Source organism: Hippopotamus amphibius, chromosome 11 (assembly GCF_030028045.1).
Source record: "Hippopotamus amphibius kiboko isolate mHipAmp2 chromosome 11, mHipAmp2.hap2, whole genome shotgun sequence".
Classification (NCBI taxonomy): domain Eukaryota; kingdom Metazoa; phylum Chordata; class Mammalia; order Artiodactyla; family Hippopotamidae; genus Hippopotamus; species Hippopotamus amphibius.
Genome location: NC_080196.1, coordinates 38,294,788 through 38,309,067, shown reverse-complemented (window position 1 = coordinate 38,309,067; position 14,280 = coordinate 38,294,788). Strand labels below are relative to the sequence as shown.

Genomic DNA, 14,280 nt, shown 5'->3' with positions numbered 1-14,280 from the left:
TTTTAAAAAACTTATTGCTTATATTATTTCTATGATTCATTAATAAAGATATGTTATAAAGCCTTTACTGTGGTCTTAGATACAAATATAGTGTTCAGTAAATTTAGAGGCAATATTAAGTTTTTAGTATTAAAAAGGAGATGTCAGTGTTTTAACTTATCTTCCTTTTCCAGTGCTGGATTAATGGGTGTGGTATATATTTGTAGACAGTACCAATATAACCTGTAAATGAAAGTGATTTGCAGAGTGCTTCAGTTCCATCAGTTGGGCACCAGGAGTTTGGAGTTCACTGCTAGGGATGGTGGGAGTCTTGGAAGAATATTTTCTGCTTCTTATGCCTCCTCAGCATGACAAAGAGGTTTCTGAGAGCAGCAGTATTGGAAGATGACATTTGTTTATGCTGGGTATCTATAGTGACTATAGTGTTACATTGCTCTAATGACAAGCTAAGAAATCCTAAATCTCCCCCCAAAAACATGCTTGGTAAGGGACTTTCACTCCTTTCATAAATTCTCCAGGTCAACAGCCAATAAATAATGAGTGGCAAATTGCAAACCACATATATAATTTTAATTTTTTAGTAGCCACATGCATAAAAGTAATAAGAAGTATTTTAATGATATACTTTATTCAACCCAACATATTCAAAATATTATCATTTTAACATGTCACTAATAAAAACCATTATGAGATATTTTATATTCTTTTTTTTATACTAAGTCTTTGAAGTTTTGTGTGTATTTTACATTTACAGCACGTCTCACTTCCAAGTAGTGACATTTCAAGTGCTCAGTAGAAACATGTGGCCAGTGGTCACCATACCGGACAGTGCAATTCTAGATGCTTAGATGGTAGATGTGTTTAACGCTGGTATTTTGATTTTGTAGGAGAATCATTCATTATTGTTAAATGAAACTAATCTTCTCCTTAATTCAAAAAATCATTCAAACATTAATATTGTATTTCAGGTACAAATACAGGCATTTATGAACAGTACTTTTGGAAAAATTTTATCTTCTCAGCAGGCTCTTCAGCTGCTTCAAAGGTATTTATAATGCATCAAGCAGTATAGTTTCTAGGTGGGATAACTTTATATCTGAAAAATAACAATTTCCAAAAAATTTTGGAACTCTCTCCTATGTAAACTTTAAAACTTGTAAACAGTAATCTTCCAATTACCATTAAATAGATTGGTGAAAATTTGCAATATAGTGTGATATTTTTCATTGCATTTTTTTGTAGCGGAAAGTCTTTCAATAAAGAAATGATTTCACATTTTCCCCCAGCCATGTAATATGTTAAGATTAATTTCATAAGTGTTACTGGAAAGGGAACAAATAATGTTTAATTCTGCATACTGCAAGGATTTCTAACAGTGAAATTATCTAAGAGTAGTAGGTCCCCAAACTTTCTGTTTTCCCTCTTAAACATTCCTGCAGCTTCCTTTCCTTCTAGTCCTGACAGCAGTGTTCCCCTAAAGGGTAGGAAAGCCTGGATTAGAGGGACAGGCTGGACCAGAAGCCATTTTCTTCCAGCTCAGCGGGGTCTCACTACCTGTGTCAGAGACCCTTTTCAAATTCTCCCCTGAGAGCCAGTGGATCTGGGTTTGGGTCTGACTTTGGGTTTGGGCCTGGCTTTGCCATCTCTCTAATGATGGATCATACCTGTGAAATCTTACCTCATGAGACTATCATAAGAATCAAAACAGACACAAAATGATTTTGATGAGTGACAGTACTGTACAGACAGATGGCAGTACCATATTCTTGGCAATTTCTCTTTCTGTCTTTGTCTCTTTTTACTTATGGTATGGTGGTGTCAGCTCCTTTTATTATCAGAACATTATGGTTCTAGTACTTCCTATGCATCACTTAGTCTCTTGGTGGAAGTGACATTTGGCCAACAAAATCATTATATCATTATGGCTATTTGGGATGACGTGAGCAGTAATATCGGCAGGGGGACGGTTGGTGAACTCCCCTCCATCTTTGCTAAGACAACTCTCCACTCATCTTTTTAATCTGAGTTCAGATGTCACTTTCTCAGGAAAGTCTTTCTTGACTCTCCAGACTTGGCTGGGTTCCCCTGTTACATGCATTTCTGGCACCCTTGTAATTTAAATAATTATTTATGTCACTTGTGACCAATCTCTACCTTTTCCATAAAATAATTGCTGGCTCCAAGAGAGCTGGAACCACACCTGTCTTGTACATCACTGTATCCTAGGGCAAATGCATGAGGCCTGGTGTGAATATTTGTCAAACGAGTGAATGGATTTTAAGGACTGCGGCAATTCTTAAGTGTGTTTCTAATTTACTTTTTAATTACTTACCCTCACTTGCTTTTAGATTCCAGAAACTGAACATTCCCTGTCTTCAGTTAGAAATAAACCACACCATTGAGCGTATTCTTCAGTATTATGTGGCTGAACTTGAAGCTACTAAGAAGGCAAGTATCATGTTTATAAATAGAATGGTACTTCAGTACAGAAAGAAAAATATTCTGGAAGTATTTGCCAGCATTATCTTGTGCCAGGCTTTTCAGGCAGATCCTCTCACTGCTGAGTATCTTTGATGCTCCTCTCTCTATGGGGGAAGGTGGTTACAGTATGTGTCCCTGGACAGCCAGATTACACCCCTTTACTCTTAAGAACTGTCTTTTTATGACAGCATTCATGTGTGTATGGGAAAGCTCATTTAAGTTAATATTTTTGTGTGTCAAAAATATGGGCTCTGAAGAATATAATATATAAAGTAGCTGTGTGGTCCTGCTTTTTTTTTTTAAGATAAGAAGTGATTTATTAGAATAGGACGCTTGTGAAGCTTACAAGTGGGCAGGCAAGAGGGTGCCACACACCGAGAACTTAGCGGGCAGCGGTTTTATAATCAAAGGAAGAGTGGGGAGGGGGGAGGACCACCTTCTTCCTCATTTTTTAAAAAATTTTACTTGAAAATTTTTTTTTATTGGGGTATAGTTGATTTACAATATTGTATTAGTTTCAGATGTACAGCAAAGTGAATCAGTTATACATATACATGTATCTATTCTTTTTTTCTTTTTAGATTCTTTTCCCACATAGGCCACTACAGAGTATTGAGTAGAGATCTCTATGCTATATAGCAGGTTCTTACTAGTTATCTATTTTACTTTTATTTATTTTCTTTTATTATTTATTTATTTTAGCTGCACCAAGTCTTAGTTGCGGCATGTGGGATCTTCATTGTGGCATGTGGACTTCTTAGTTGCAGCATGGAGACTCTTAGTTGTGGCATGAGAACTCTTAGTTGCAGTTTGCATGCGAGATCTAGTTCCCTGATCAAGGATCGAATCTGGACCCCTTGCATTGGGAGCATGGAGTCTTACCCACTGGACCACTAGGGAAGTCCCTATTAATTAATTAATTAATTAATTTTTTGTGGGTTTGTCGTATATGGCCTTTGTTATGTTGAGGTAGGTTCCCTCTGTGCCCACTTTCTGGAGAGTTTTTATCATAAATGGTGGTGAATTTTGTCAAAAGCTTTTTCTGCATCTGTTGAGACGATCATATGGTTTTTATCCTTCAGTTTGTTAATATGGTGTATCACATTGATTGCTTTGCATATACTGACTAATCCTTGCATTCCAGGGATAAGCCCTACTTGATCACGGTGTATAACCCTTTTAATGTGTTGTTGGATTCTGTTTGCAAGTATTTTCTTGAGGATTTTTGCATCTAAATTCATCAGTGATATTGGTCTGTAATTTTCTTTTTTTGTAGTATCTTTGTCTGGTTTTGGTATCAGGGTGGTGATGTCCTCGTAGAATGAGTTTGGGAGTGTTCCTCTCTGCAGTTTTTTGGAGGAGTTTGAGAAGGATGGGTGTTAGCTCTTCTCTAAATGTTTGATAGAATTCACCTGTGCAGCCACCTGGTCCTGGACTTTAGTTTGTTGGAAGATTTTAAATCACATTTTCAATTTCATTGCTTGTGATTGGTCTGTTCATATTTTCTGTTTCTTCCTAATTCAGTCTTGGAAGGTTATACCTTTCTAAGAATTTGTCCATTTCTTCCAGGTTGTCCATTTTATTGGCATATAGTTGCTTGTAGCAGTCTCTTATGATGCTTTTTATTTCTGTGGTGTCTGTTGTAACTTCTGTTTCGTTTCTAATTTTATTGGTTTGAGTCCTCTCCCTCTTTTTCTTGATGAGTTTTGCTAAAGGTTTATCCATTTTGTTTATCTTCTCAAAGAACCAGCTTTTAGATTTTTGATCTCTGCTATTGTTTTCTTTGTTTCTATTTCATTTATTTCTGCTCTGATTTTTATGATTTCTTCCCTTCTACTAACTTTGGGTTTTGTTTGTTCTTCTTTCTCTAGTTTCTTTAGGTGTAAGGTTAGATTGTTTATTTGGGATTTTTCTTGTTTCTTGAGGTAGGATTGTATTGCTATAAACTTCCCTCTTAGAACTGCCTTTGCTGTATCCCATAGGTTTTGGATCATTGTGTTTTCATTGTCATTTGTCTCTAGGTAATTTTTGATTTCTTCTTTGATTTCTTTAGTGATCTGTTGGTTATTTAGTAGCATATTGTTTAGCCTCCATGTGTTTGTGTATTTTACAGTTTTTTTCCTGTAATTGATTTCTTCTTTTTTTGTTGTTGATAAATTTATTTACTTTATTTATTTATTTTTGGCTGCGTTGAGTCTTTGTTGCTGCACACGGGCTTTCTCTAGTTGTGGAGAGCAGGGGCTACTCTTCGTTGTAGTGCACAGGCTCTAGGTTTGAGGGCTTCAGTAATTGCGACACGTGAGCTCAGTAGTTGTGACATGCGAGCTTAGTTGCTCTGCACCACGTGAGATCTTCCCAGACCAGGGATCAACCCATGTCCCCTGCACTGGCAGGTGGATTCTTAACCACTGAGCCACCAGGGAAGTCCCTTATTTATTTTATATATTAGTAGTGTGTATTTGTCGACCTCAAGCTCCTGCTTTTGAATACATCCTTAAAACTGGGGATAAAAGGCAGAAAAAAAGTATACATGTAATGTGAAGTAAGGGTTAAGAGAGAATTAAATGTTGTATATTGTAATCATCATAGTTTCTGAGCCTCAGGTTGTTCTCTCTGGAGTGCATTTACATATTTATTGACTGCGTCTTGTGTATAAAACATGTGAATAATGGTAAAACATCAATACAAATATACCGGTATATATTTTTTGCCTTTTCCATTGTATTGAATTTCAAACATTAATGCCTGACCTTTAATTACAGCTTTATCATTCTCAAAAAGATGACCCCCCTCTTGCTCGCAACATGCCCCCTATAGCAGGAAAAATCCTTTGGGTGAGGCAGCTCTATCGCCGGATAAGTGAGCCCATCAACTATTTTTTTGTAAGCCAATAGTTAAATTTACATTATGTGGATCGTGGTGGTTTTTAATACAAGAAATATATTCTATCCTGTAACATTTGTGTGCAGTAAAGTAGCTAGAGCTAATTCTTTTACTGGGCAAAGAAAATTTAGTTTACAAATATTCTTGAGAGAGACTAAGCCAATTCTTTCATGTTTGGTAGATAAGCCCATTTAATTACAGTTAATCTCTAAAGGGGTGAATCTTAAAAATTTATGACTTTTAATAGTACAGGACACTTTATAAAGGCTTTTGTAAAATAATTGTTTTGAAGATAATAGAGCACAGGCCTAGTACTGAAACTTACTTCTATGCGTGGATGGATAGTTCACTGATATACATTAGTGAAGGTTAGGATGCACTAAGAACATATTCCTGTGTGTAGGACTGAGACCAAGAGCAGAGTATAATAGAGTACATTCATCCTCTGTGTCCTTAAGACTCTTAGATTTCTGAAGAACACCAGGATAGTCTTAAACCTTGTTGGCATTCTGAAATTGCCAGTTTATCGTCTGTCTCTTTTTTTCCCCCCTGTTTGTTTTTTGCTTTGTTCTTTTTAAAGAGACAGAGTAGCAAAGCAGAGTTGGCTTCCCTGGTGTTATGTCTTATGCCTAAATATAGAAGAAAATAGCTACAAAACAATAGTCTTGCAAATAATTTTATTATTTAAGCATTATCAAAAACTAAGTTTTTGTTGTTTCCGTTCTGCTGCTATCATTTATTTTACTGTTCTCAATATTAAAAAAAAAAATAAAACTGTGGCCTTAGGCCAGAGTCCAGGATGGGAACTCAATTGTTTATTGACTTTATACTGACAGAGCAGAGATTGCCCTTTTTGACTTTATAGTGACAGAGCAGAGATTGCCTCCTTTTTTTTTTTGCCCTGTTTTTGATATGCGTGAATCAAAACAAGCAAAAAGTTCACCATTTTTACATAAAGAAATTTGTTTTTTGTTCTTTGATATACATTTACTTTTTTTTTTTCAATTTGGCGAGGAGGGAGGGGGAGAAAGAGAGAGAGAAAGAGGGAGGGAGGGAGGGAATCTACACTTACTTTCTTTTTGGTACTGGCATTTAGGAATTTGCCCTGATATTCATAGTTCAAAGAAAATCATTTCATTGCATCTTGCCCAGAAAAGTGGGGAGGAAACAGAGAATTGGAGGTGGAGACTTTAAATGTCTGGGGACGGCTGTAGGCCGAGAGACCTCTCTTTTTAAATCCTTTATTTCCTTTCCCAGTTTCCCCTTTCTACCAATAATGTTTCCCTGCCTCCATCTCTAGCTTGTCTGGCCTTCCTCATCTCTGATTTTTTTCTGAGGCAAAATCTAAATGGATAGCATCATTTTTTAATGTTATTTAAAATATAAGTAGCTTTACGGCTTGGATAAGAAAACAATCAGCAGACTTTTAAAAATAAATCTTTGTTTTTCCCTTAAAAAACAGAAAAACTCGGAAATTTTGTCAAGTGCAGAAGGCAAAGCTGTCATTCGTCAGTATAATAAAATTTCCTATGTTCTGGTGGAATTCGAGGTGGTCTATCACACAGCCTGGATCAGAGAGATCTCACAGTTACAGTACGGTGTGTGTAAGACTGCGATGACACTACAGAGTGGGTGTTAGGTGATTTTGAATGAGTCTGTGGTTCTGGAGAATTTTTAAATCTTTTTATATAACTATGATGGTTAAATTTAGATTTGGGAATGATACAATTATTTATTTCTTTATAGTTAATAATACTCTGATTTTATAAGTAGAAATTGTCATGACCTTAAAGTTGATATACTAAGATTATGACTTTCCCCTGAAAAACAGTATTTAAAAGTAAATATCAAGACTCTTTATTGATATTTCTCCATAGATTTGGGAAGGTTTTTATATTCAGTTTTACCATGCTATAGATTCAAATCTCAGTCCCAATCAGAGGAGAAGGAATTGCAGCTTGCTTGTCTTCCTTCCTTGGTCCCTTTCTCCTTCCCCTCCCTTTCTCCCTTGCTCCCTCCTTTCTTCTCTCCCTTCCTTTTTTTCTCTCCTCTCTTCCTCCCTCCATCCCTTTCTTTCTGTTACTATAACTGATTTTAACTTCATTTCTGATCTCCAGTAAATTTTACTGGAGATTAAGAGTATTAGGGCTGTGTCTAAGTACCTCTGAGGGGTACCGAGGTGTTGGGAAGAGTTAAGTGTGAGGTGGGGGATGGATGGTTTTAAGCCACCATCAACCTATGCTAGCATCACCTGGGAAGTTGTTGTTATTGTGTGGACCCAGTTGTTGGTCAGTTCAGGTTCCTGCTTTGTCTCATATTTACCTTAATCTCTTATCTATAACCTTGGTGGAACCCTGACAGTATCCCCTGGTAGGAAGGTTTCTCTCTCCCATGCCAGGATCTCTACTTCAGCAGGCATAGGAAGCACAAATTTGGAGGTTGGGTCACTGGGAGTGATGGTGAGAGGGGCCACTCCTAGTTCTGCCCCTTAGTTCCAGATCCATGTATTTTAGCTGTTGGGGCCACAACAGTATATTCAGGCCCTTGATCCACCGCATGACTGCATCCTGGAGGACAGGACTTCAGCCCTGCTAGATGTCTTCCCAACTGGCACCTTGTTAAGCCTTAAATACACCACTTCTGTCAGGCCAGCTGTTTCTGGGTCATGTGTATGGTAGGACCCTATGGATCCTAATGAAAGCGTGCTAATGGAGCAGCGATCTCAAAGGAGCATTAAAAGAAGGTTAAAATTCACACTATGGAAAAGGACAGAGAGAATTTTTAACAATTGAAATATGGAACGTGTACCATTTTGCTGCTATAATACCAGCACCTTTCTTTTTTTCTTTTTTTTTTTTTTGTCGTGCTGGTTTTTCTTCACATCTGCACACATTTCATAACAAGTTCTCCAGTCACCTGATGCAAAAAGCCCTCCCTTATTCATCCTGGCAGATAATAATGTATTCCTCCCCCAGAGGCCTGCACATTCTTTATCATGCAGACATCTGCTGCTTTATAGGCCTGTCTTGTCTCCCCTACACACTCCAGGAAGACTCTCTGTGTCTGTTTCATCTTTGTGTCCTTTAAATAACAGTCACAGCTAACGTTTGCACAGTACTTACCACATGCCAGGCTGTGTCTGAGTGCTTTACATATACAGTCTCCTTTAATTCTCATGGCAACCCTCTGAGGAATTATTATTATCCTTATTTTACAGAAGAGGAAGCTGAGGTACTGAGAAGTTAAGTTACTTGCCCTAGATCGCAGAGCTAGGAAGTGGCAGAACCAGAACTCAAACCTGCCTTTCATGTGAACACAGGCTAGTGGAAATGAATTGCTCTGGAAGCCTTCTTGTTGTTATATTGATGTAACTATTTTAACCATATAGAAACTTGGAATAATAATTGGAGACCTGGTATTGCCCTCCTTTTGATTTGCTCTATAAAGTTTCTCTAATGATGATTCACATAGAATGTTCACTCAGTCCTAGAGCAGACTTCCTGGCTCTCATTATTCTTAGTGGTCTTGCTGACCATTTTGTCCTTTCAAGAAAGCTCAGTACTGCCTTAAGGAAGACAAATTTCATTACATGAATGTTCCAAGGTTATTTTGGAGTTTACTTGGGAGGGTAAATGATTTCTAGCCGGATTTTAAAAAGATTCCAAATGAAATGGGTAAAGTTTTTTGTTGAAATCCTCATGAAACTAGCATCGTTAAGAATCACATCAAGACTAATTTTATCTGTTGAGTAAAAGTCAACTAACTTGAAAGGGATGTACAATCTATTTTGTTTTACTAGAAATTTGATGCAGCCATATTCTATGAAGTAATGTGAGGCGTGGGAGATACATGTGAAATTCTCATGTTAGGGGTGTTTGTCAGTATAAGATGTAACTGAAGCTTGCACATATTAGTCTATAAGTGTGCTATTATTATGCCTCTAGAAGTAATTCATGTTAGGATAACAAATGATCTAAGGCTGTTCAACATGAACCGTTTGGGATTATGTATTTCAATTCTTAATAAAAGGTATATCTGAAAGTGCCTATTTATGTGAATGATGTTCATGTAGTAACTCAGATGTAGGCATAAAAAATCTTCCTCTACGTGCTAGGAGTTCACATCTCAATGGTGCATTAATAAATATTTCTTAACTGATATTGAGCCTAGTTATTGATTTAAATCAGATAAACTTCCTTAAAGAAGCCAGTTTGGGGTTAGTTATAGGAAAGGGTTTGAAATCTGTGAGGTGTGTCATATTTTGTAGTTGGGCATATCTTCCAGCTTTCTCTCCCAGAGATTAAATCACAATCTATAAAAATAAACTAACATCGTATGACAGCCCTTTTAGACCCACTCAGAAAAGTATTGCAGTTCATAGCACAAAGACTAACCATTCTTGGTCCATATTTATTTCTCTGGATCTGCTTTTATGGTTTGCAGACATGCTGCATTAATTTATCTAAGTTTTGAGCACTGACCATGTGTCATATACTGTGCCTTAGCACCTGGGATATTCAAAACTGTTGTTCTGCTCTTAAGTCAGTAGTCCAGTAGGGAAGACAGGCAGGTAAACAGGACTGGAAGCAGAAATCTAGAATAAGTAATGTCAAAAATTGTTTATTTGTAGCTTTGCAAACCACACTTTTTGTGCGACATCCAGAAACAGGGAAGTTGCTGGTTAATTTTGATCCCAAAATTTTGGAAGTTGTTCGGGAAACTAAGTGCATGATAAAAATGAAGCTGGACGTACCAGAACAGGCAAAGAGATTGCTAAAATTGGAAAGTAAATTGAAAGGAGATAAATTGTACTTGCAGGTAAGATAGATTCTGTTTTCTAATTTTTTGAAAGAGGTATTTTTTTTGTGTGTTAAAAAAAGGTTTTTTTTATTTTTGGCCGCATTGGATCTTAGTTGCGGCATGTGGGATTCTCCTCTGTGGCGCGCAGGCTTCTCTCTAGTTGTGGCTCGTGGGCTCCGGAGAGCGTGGGCTCTGTAGTTGTGGCCACAGGCTCAGTAGCTGCTGTGCACGGGCTTAGTTGCCCTGTGGCATGTGGAATCTTAGTTCTCTAACCAGGGATCAGACCTGTGCCCCTGCGTTGGAAGGCGGATTCTTAACCACCGTGCCATACTGTTTTCCATAATGGTTGCATCAATTTACATTCCCACCAGTGGAGCCTGAGGGCTCCTTATACATCCTTGCCAGCATTTGTTGTTTGTTATATTTTTTTTGGTAATAGCTATTCTGATAGGTGTGAGGTGGTATCTGTATTTTTTTTTTAAAGAAAAAGATATCTTTGCAGCGTGCTGACACAGCATTGGGGAGAAATTTGTTATGTTGATTCTTTTAATTTTTTTCAGCCTCATTGAGGTATAATTTACAAATTATAAGATAATTAAAGTGTACATCATGATGATTTGATATACAAATATATGGTGAAAGGAGTCCTTCCATCTAGTCAGTTAACTAACACATCCATCACTATATATATATATAGAGAGAGAGAGAGTGTTTATACATATATAACATTTAAATGTTTGTATATATATAAACATTTAAGTTGTACTTACTTAACAAATTTCAATTATACGATATGATAGTATCAAAGTCACCATGGTATACATTAGATCCTCAAACCTTATTTATCTTACAGCTGAAAGTTTGTACCCTTTTAACCAATATCTCCCTATTTCCCCTACTCCTGACAATTACTTTTCTACTTTCTCTTTTTACAAGTTTGGATTTTTTAGATTTCACATATAAGTGATATTTTACAGTATTTATCTTCCTTTGTCTGACTTATTTTATTTAGCAGAATGCCCTAAAATCCCATTCATGTTGTCACAAATGGCAGAATGTCCTTCTTTCTCATGGTCAAATTAATATTCCTTTGTATATATACCACCTCTTCTTTATCCCTTCACCCATTGATGGATGGTTGTTTCCATATTTTGGCTATTTTGAATAATTGTGTGATGAACATTGGAGTGCATATAGTGTTTTCATATTCTTTGAATAAATTCCTAAAAGAAGTGGAATTGCTGGATCATGTGGTAGTTCTGCTTTGGTTTTTGAGGAACCTCCATACTGTTTTCCATAATGGTTGCTTCAATTTACATTCCCATCAAGGGTGTCTGAGGGCTCCTTATTCTCCACATCCTTGCCAGCATTTGTTATTTGTTATTCTTATTTTGATAATAGCTATTCTGATAGGTGTGAGGTGGTATCTCATTGTGGTTTTGATTTGCATTTCCCTGGTGGTTAGTGATGTTGAACACTTTTTCATGTCCCTATTGGCCGTTTTTATGTCTTCTTTAGAAAAACATCTATCTATTCAGTTCCTTTGCCCATGTTTTAACTGAATTGTTTGCTATTGAGTTGTGTGAGTTCTTTATATTGGCTTGGCCAAAAAGTTCGTTTGGTTTTTTCCGTACACTGGCTCTGGTAGCACTTGTCTTTAACTTCATTCAAAACAATTTTGTTAGATTGTATTGTGACAGCTGTCATATCAGTGTGCTTTAAAAAAAAACTTCTCAAAAATTGGTGAATTTCTGTATAGCCATTTTAATATTGAAGATGGAAGAAAAACAACATTTTTGGCATATTATGCTTTATTATTTCAAGAAAGGTAAAAACCCAACTGAAATGCAAAAAAAGATCTGTGCAGTGTATGGTGAAGGTGTTGTGACTGATGGAATGTGTCAAAAGTGGTTTGTGAAGTTTCATGCCGGAGATTTCTCACTGTATGATGCTGCACGGTTGGGTAGACCAGTTGAAGTTGACAGCAATCAAATCGAGACATTAATTGAGAACAATCAACATTATACCATGTAGGAGATAGCTGACCCACTCAAAATATCCAAAGCAAACGCTGAAAATCATTTGCACCAGCTTGGTTATGTTAATCGCGTTGATGTTTGGGTTCCATAAGTAAGGTGAAAAAAACCTTCTTGACTGTATCTCCACATGAGATTCTCTACTGAAATGTAATGAAAACGTTCTGTTTTTAAAACAAATTGTGACAGCGATGAAAAGTGGATACTGTACAATAATGTGGAACGGAGGAGATCATGGGGCAAGTGGAGTGGACCACCACCAACCACACCAAAGGCCGGTCTTCATCCAAAGATGGTGATGTTGTGTATATGGTGGGATTGGGAGGGAGTCTTCAACTGTGAACTCCCGGAAGATCAAACAATTAATTCCAACAAGTATTGCTCCCAATTAGACCAACTGAAAGCAGCACTCAACGAAAGCATCCGGAATTAGTCAACAGAAAACATGTAGTCTTCCATCAGGATAATGCAAGATTGAACGTTTCTTTGATGGCCAGGTGACAACTGTTACAGCTTGGCTGGGAAGTTCTGATTTATCTGCCGTTTTCAGCTGACACTGTACCTTCAGATTTCCATTTTCGGTCTTTACAAAATTCTCTGAATGGAAAAAAATTCAACTCCCTGGAGGACTGTAAAAGGCACTTGGAGCAGTTCTTTGCTCAAAAAGATTAAAAGTTTTGGGAAGATGTAATTATGAAGTGGCCTGAAAAATGGCAGAAGATAGTGGAACAAAAGGGTGAATATGTTACTCGATAAAGTTCTTGGTGAAAATGAAAACTGTGTCTTTTATATTTTACTTAAAAACTGAAGGAACCTTTTGGCCCAACCAATATATTTTAGTATTCACCCCTTATCAGATATATGATTTGTAAATATTTTCTCCCATTTCATAGGTAGTCTTTTCATTTTCTTGACGGTTTCCTTTGCTGTATGTAAGTTTTTTAGTTTGATGTAGTCTCATTTATTTTTGCTTTTGTTATTTGTGCTTTTGGTGTTAAATCCAAAAAAATCATGGCCAAGACTGGTGTCAAGGAATTTACCCCCTGTGCTTACTTCTAGGAGTTTTATGGTTTCAGGTCTTAAATTTAAGGCTTTAGTCCATTTTGAGTTTATTTTTGTGTATAGTATAAAAGAGTGGTCCAGTTTCATTCTTTTGTGTGTGGCTGTCCATTTTTCCCAACATCATTTATTGAAGAGACTATCCTTTCACCCCTGAGTACTTTGACTCCTTGGTTCTTTGTAAGTGAATTGATGATATATGCATTGGTTTATTTCTGGGCTCTATTCCATGCCACTGTCATTCTTGATAGCATTAAAATACTGACGTGCAAACGAAAGATTGGAGTTGGAAAGAAGAAAGTGAAAGGATTATCAGAAATCAGATTTATGCACAGCAAAAGAAACCATAAACAAGACAAGGAGACAACCCTCAGAATGAGAGAAAATATTTGCCAACGAAGCTACTGACAAAGGATTAATCTCCAAAATATATAAGCAGCTCATGCAGCTCAATATCAAAAAAGCAAATAACCCAATCCAGAAATGGGTGGAAGACCTAAATAGACATTTCTCCAAAGAAGACATGCAGATGGCTAACAAACACATGAAAAGATGCTCAACATCACTAATCATTAGAGAAATGCAAGTCAAAGCCACAATGAGGTATCACCTCACACCAGTCAGAATGGCCATCATCAAAAAATCTAGAAACCATAAATGCTGGAGAAGGTGCAGAGAAAAGGGATCCCTCCTTCACTGTTGGTGGGAATGGAAATTGGTACAGCCACTGTGGAAAACAGTATGGAGGTTCCTCAAAAAACTAAAAATAGAACTACCATATGACCCAGCAATCCCAGTCCTGGGCATGTATCCTAAGAGGACCATAATCCCCAAAGAAAGATGTACCACAGTGTTCACTGCAGCACTATTTACAATAGCCAGGACATGGAAGCAACCTAATGTCCATCAACAGGTGAATGGATAAAGAAGATGTGGCATATATATACAATGGAATATTACTTGGCCATAAAAAGGAATGAAATTGAGTTATTTGTAGTGAGGTGGATGGACCTAGAGTCTG

At 37.0% G+C, this 14,280-nt stretch overlaps 1 protein-coding gene across 1 annotated transcript in view; it reads left to right on the top strand.

The window, feature by feature from the left end:
• Positions 1-14,280, top strand: part of DNAH8 (dynein axonemal heavy chain 8) — a 291,803-nt gene that overhangs the window by 46,529 nt on the left and 230,994 nt on the right. The window contains exons 13-17 of the mRNA XM_057698986.1: positions 969-1,045; positions 2,349-2,448; positions 5,244-5,363; positions 6,827-6,962; positions 9,995-10,182. Coding sequence (XP_057554969.1) covers positions 969-1,045; positions 2,349-2,448; positions 5,244-5,363; positions 6,827-6,962; positions 9,995-10,182 — 621 coding nt within the window. The remainder of the gene's footprint in view (positions 1-968; positions 1,046-2,348; positions 2,449-5,243; positions 5,364-6,826; positions 6,963-9,994; positions 10,183-14,280) is intronic.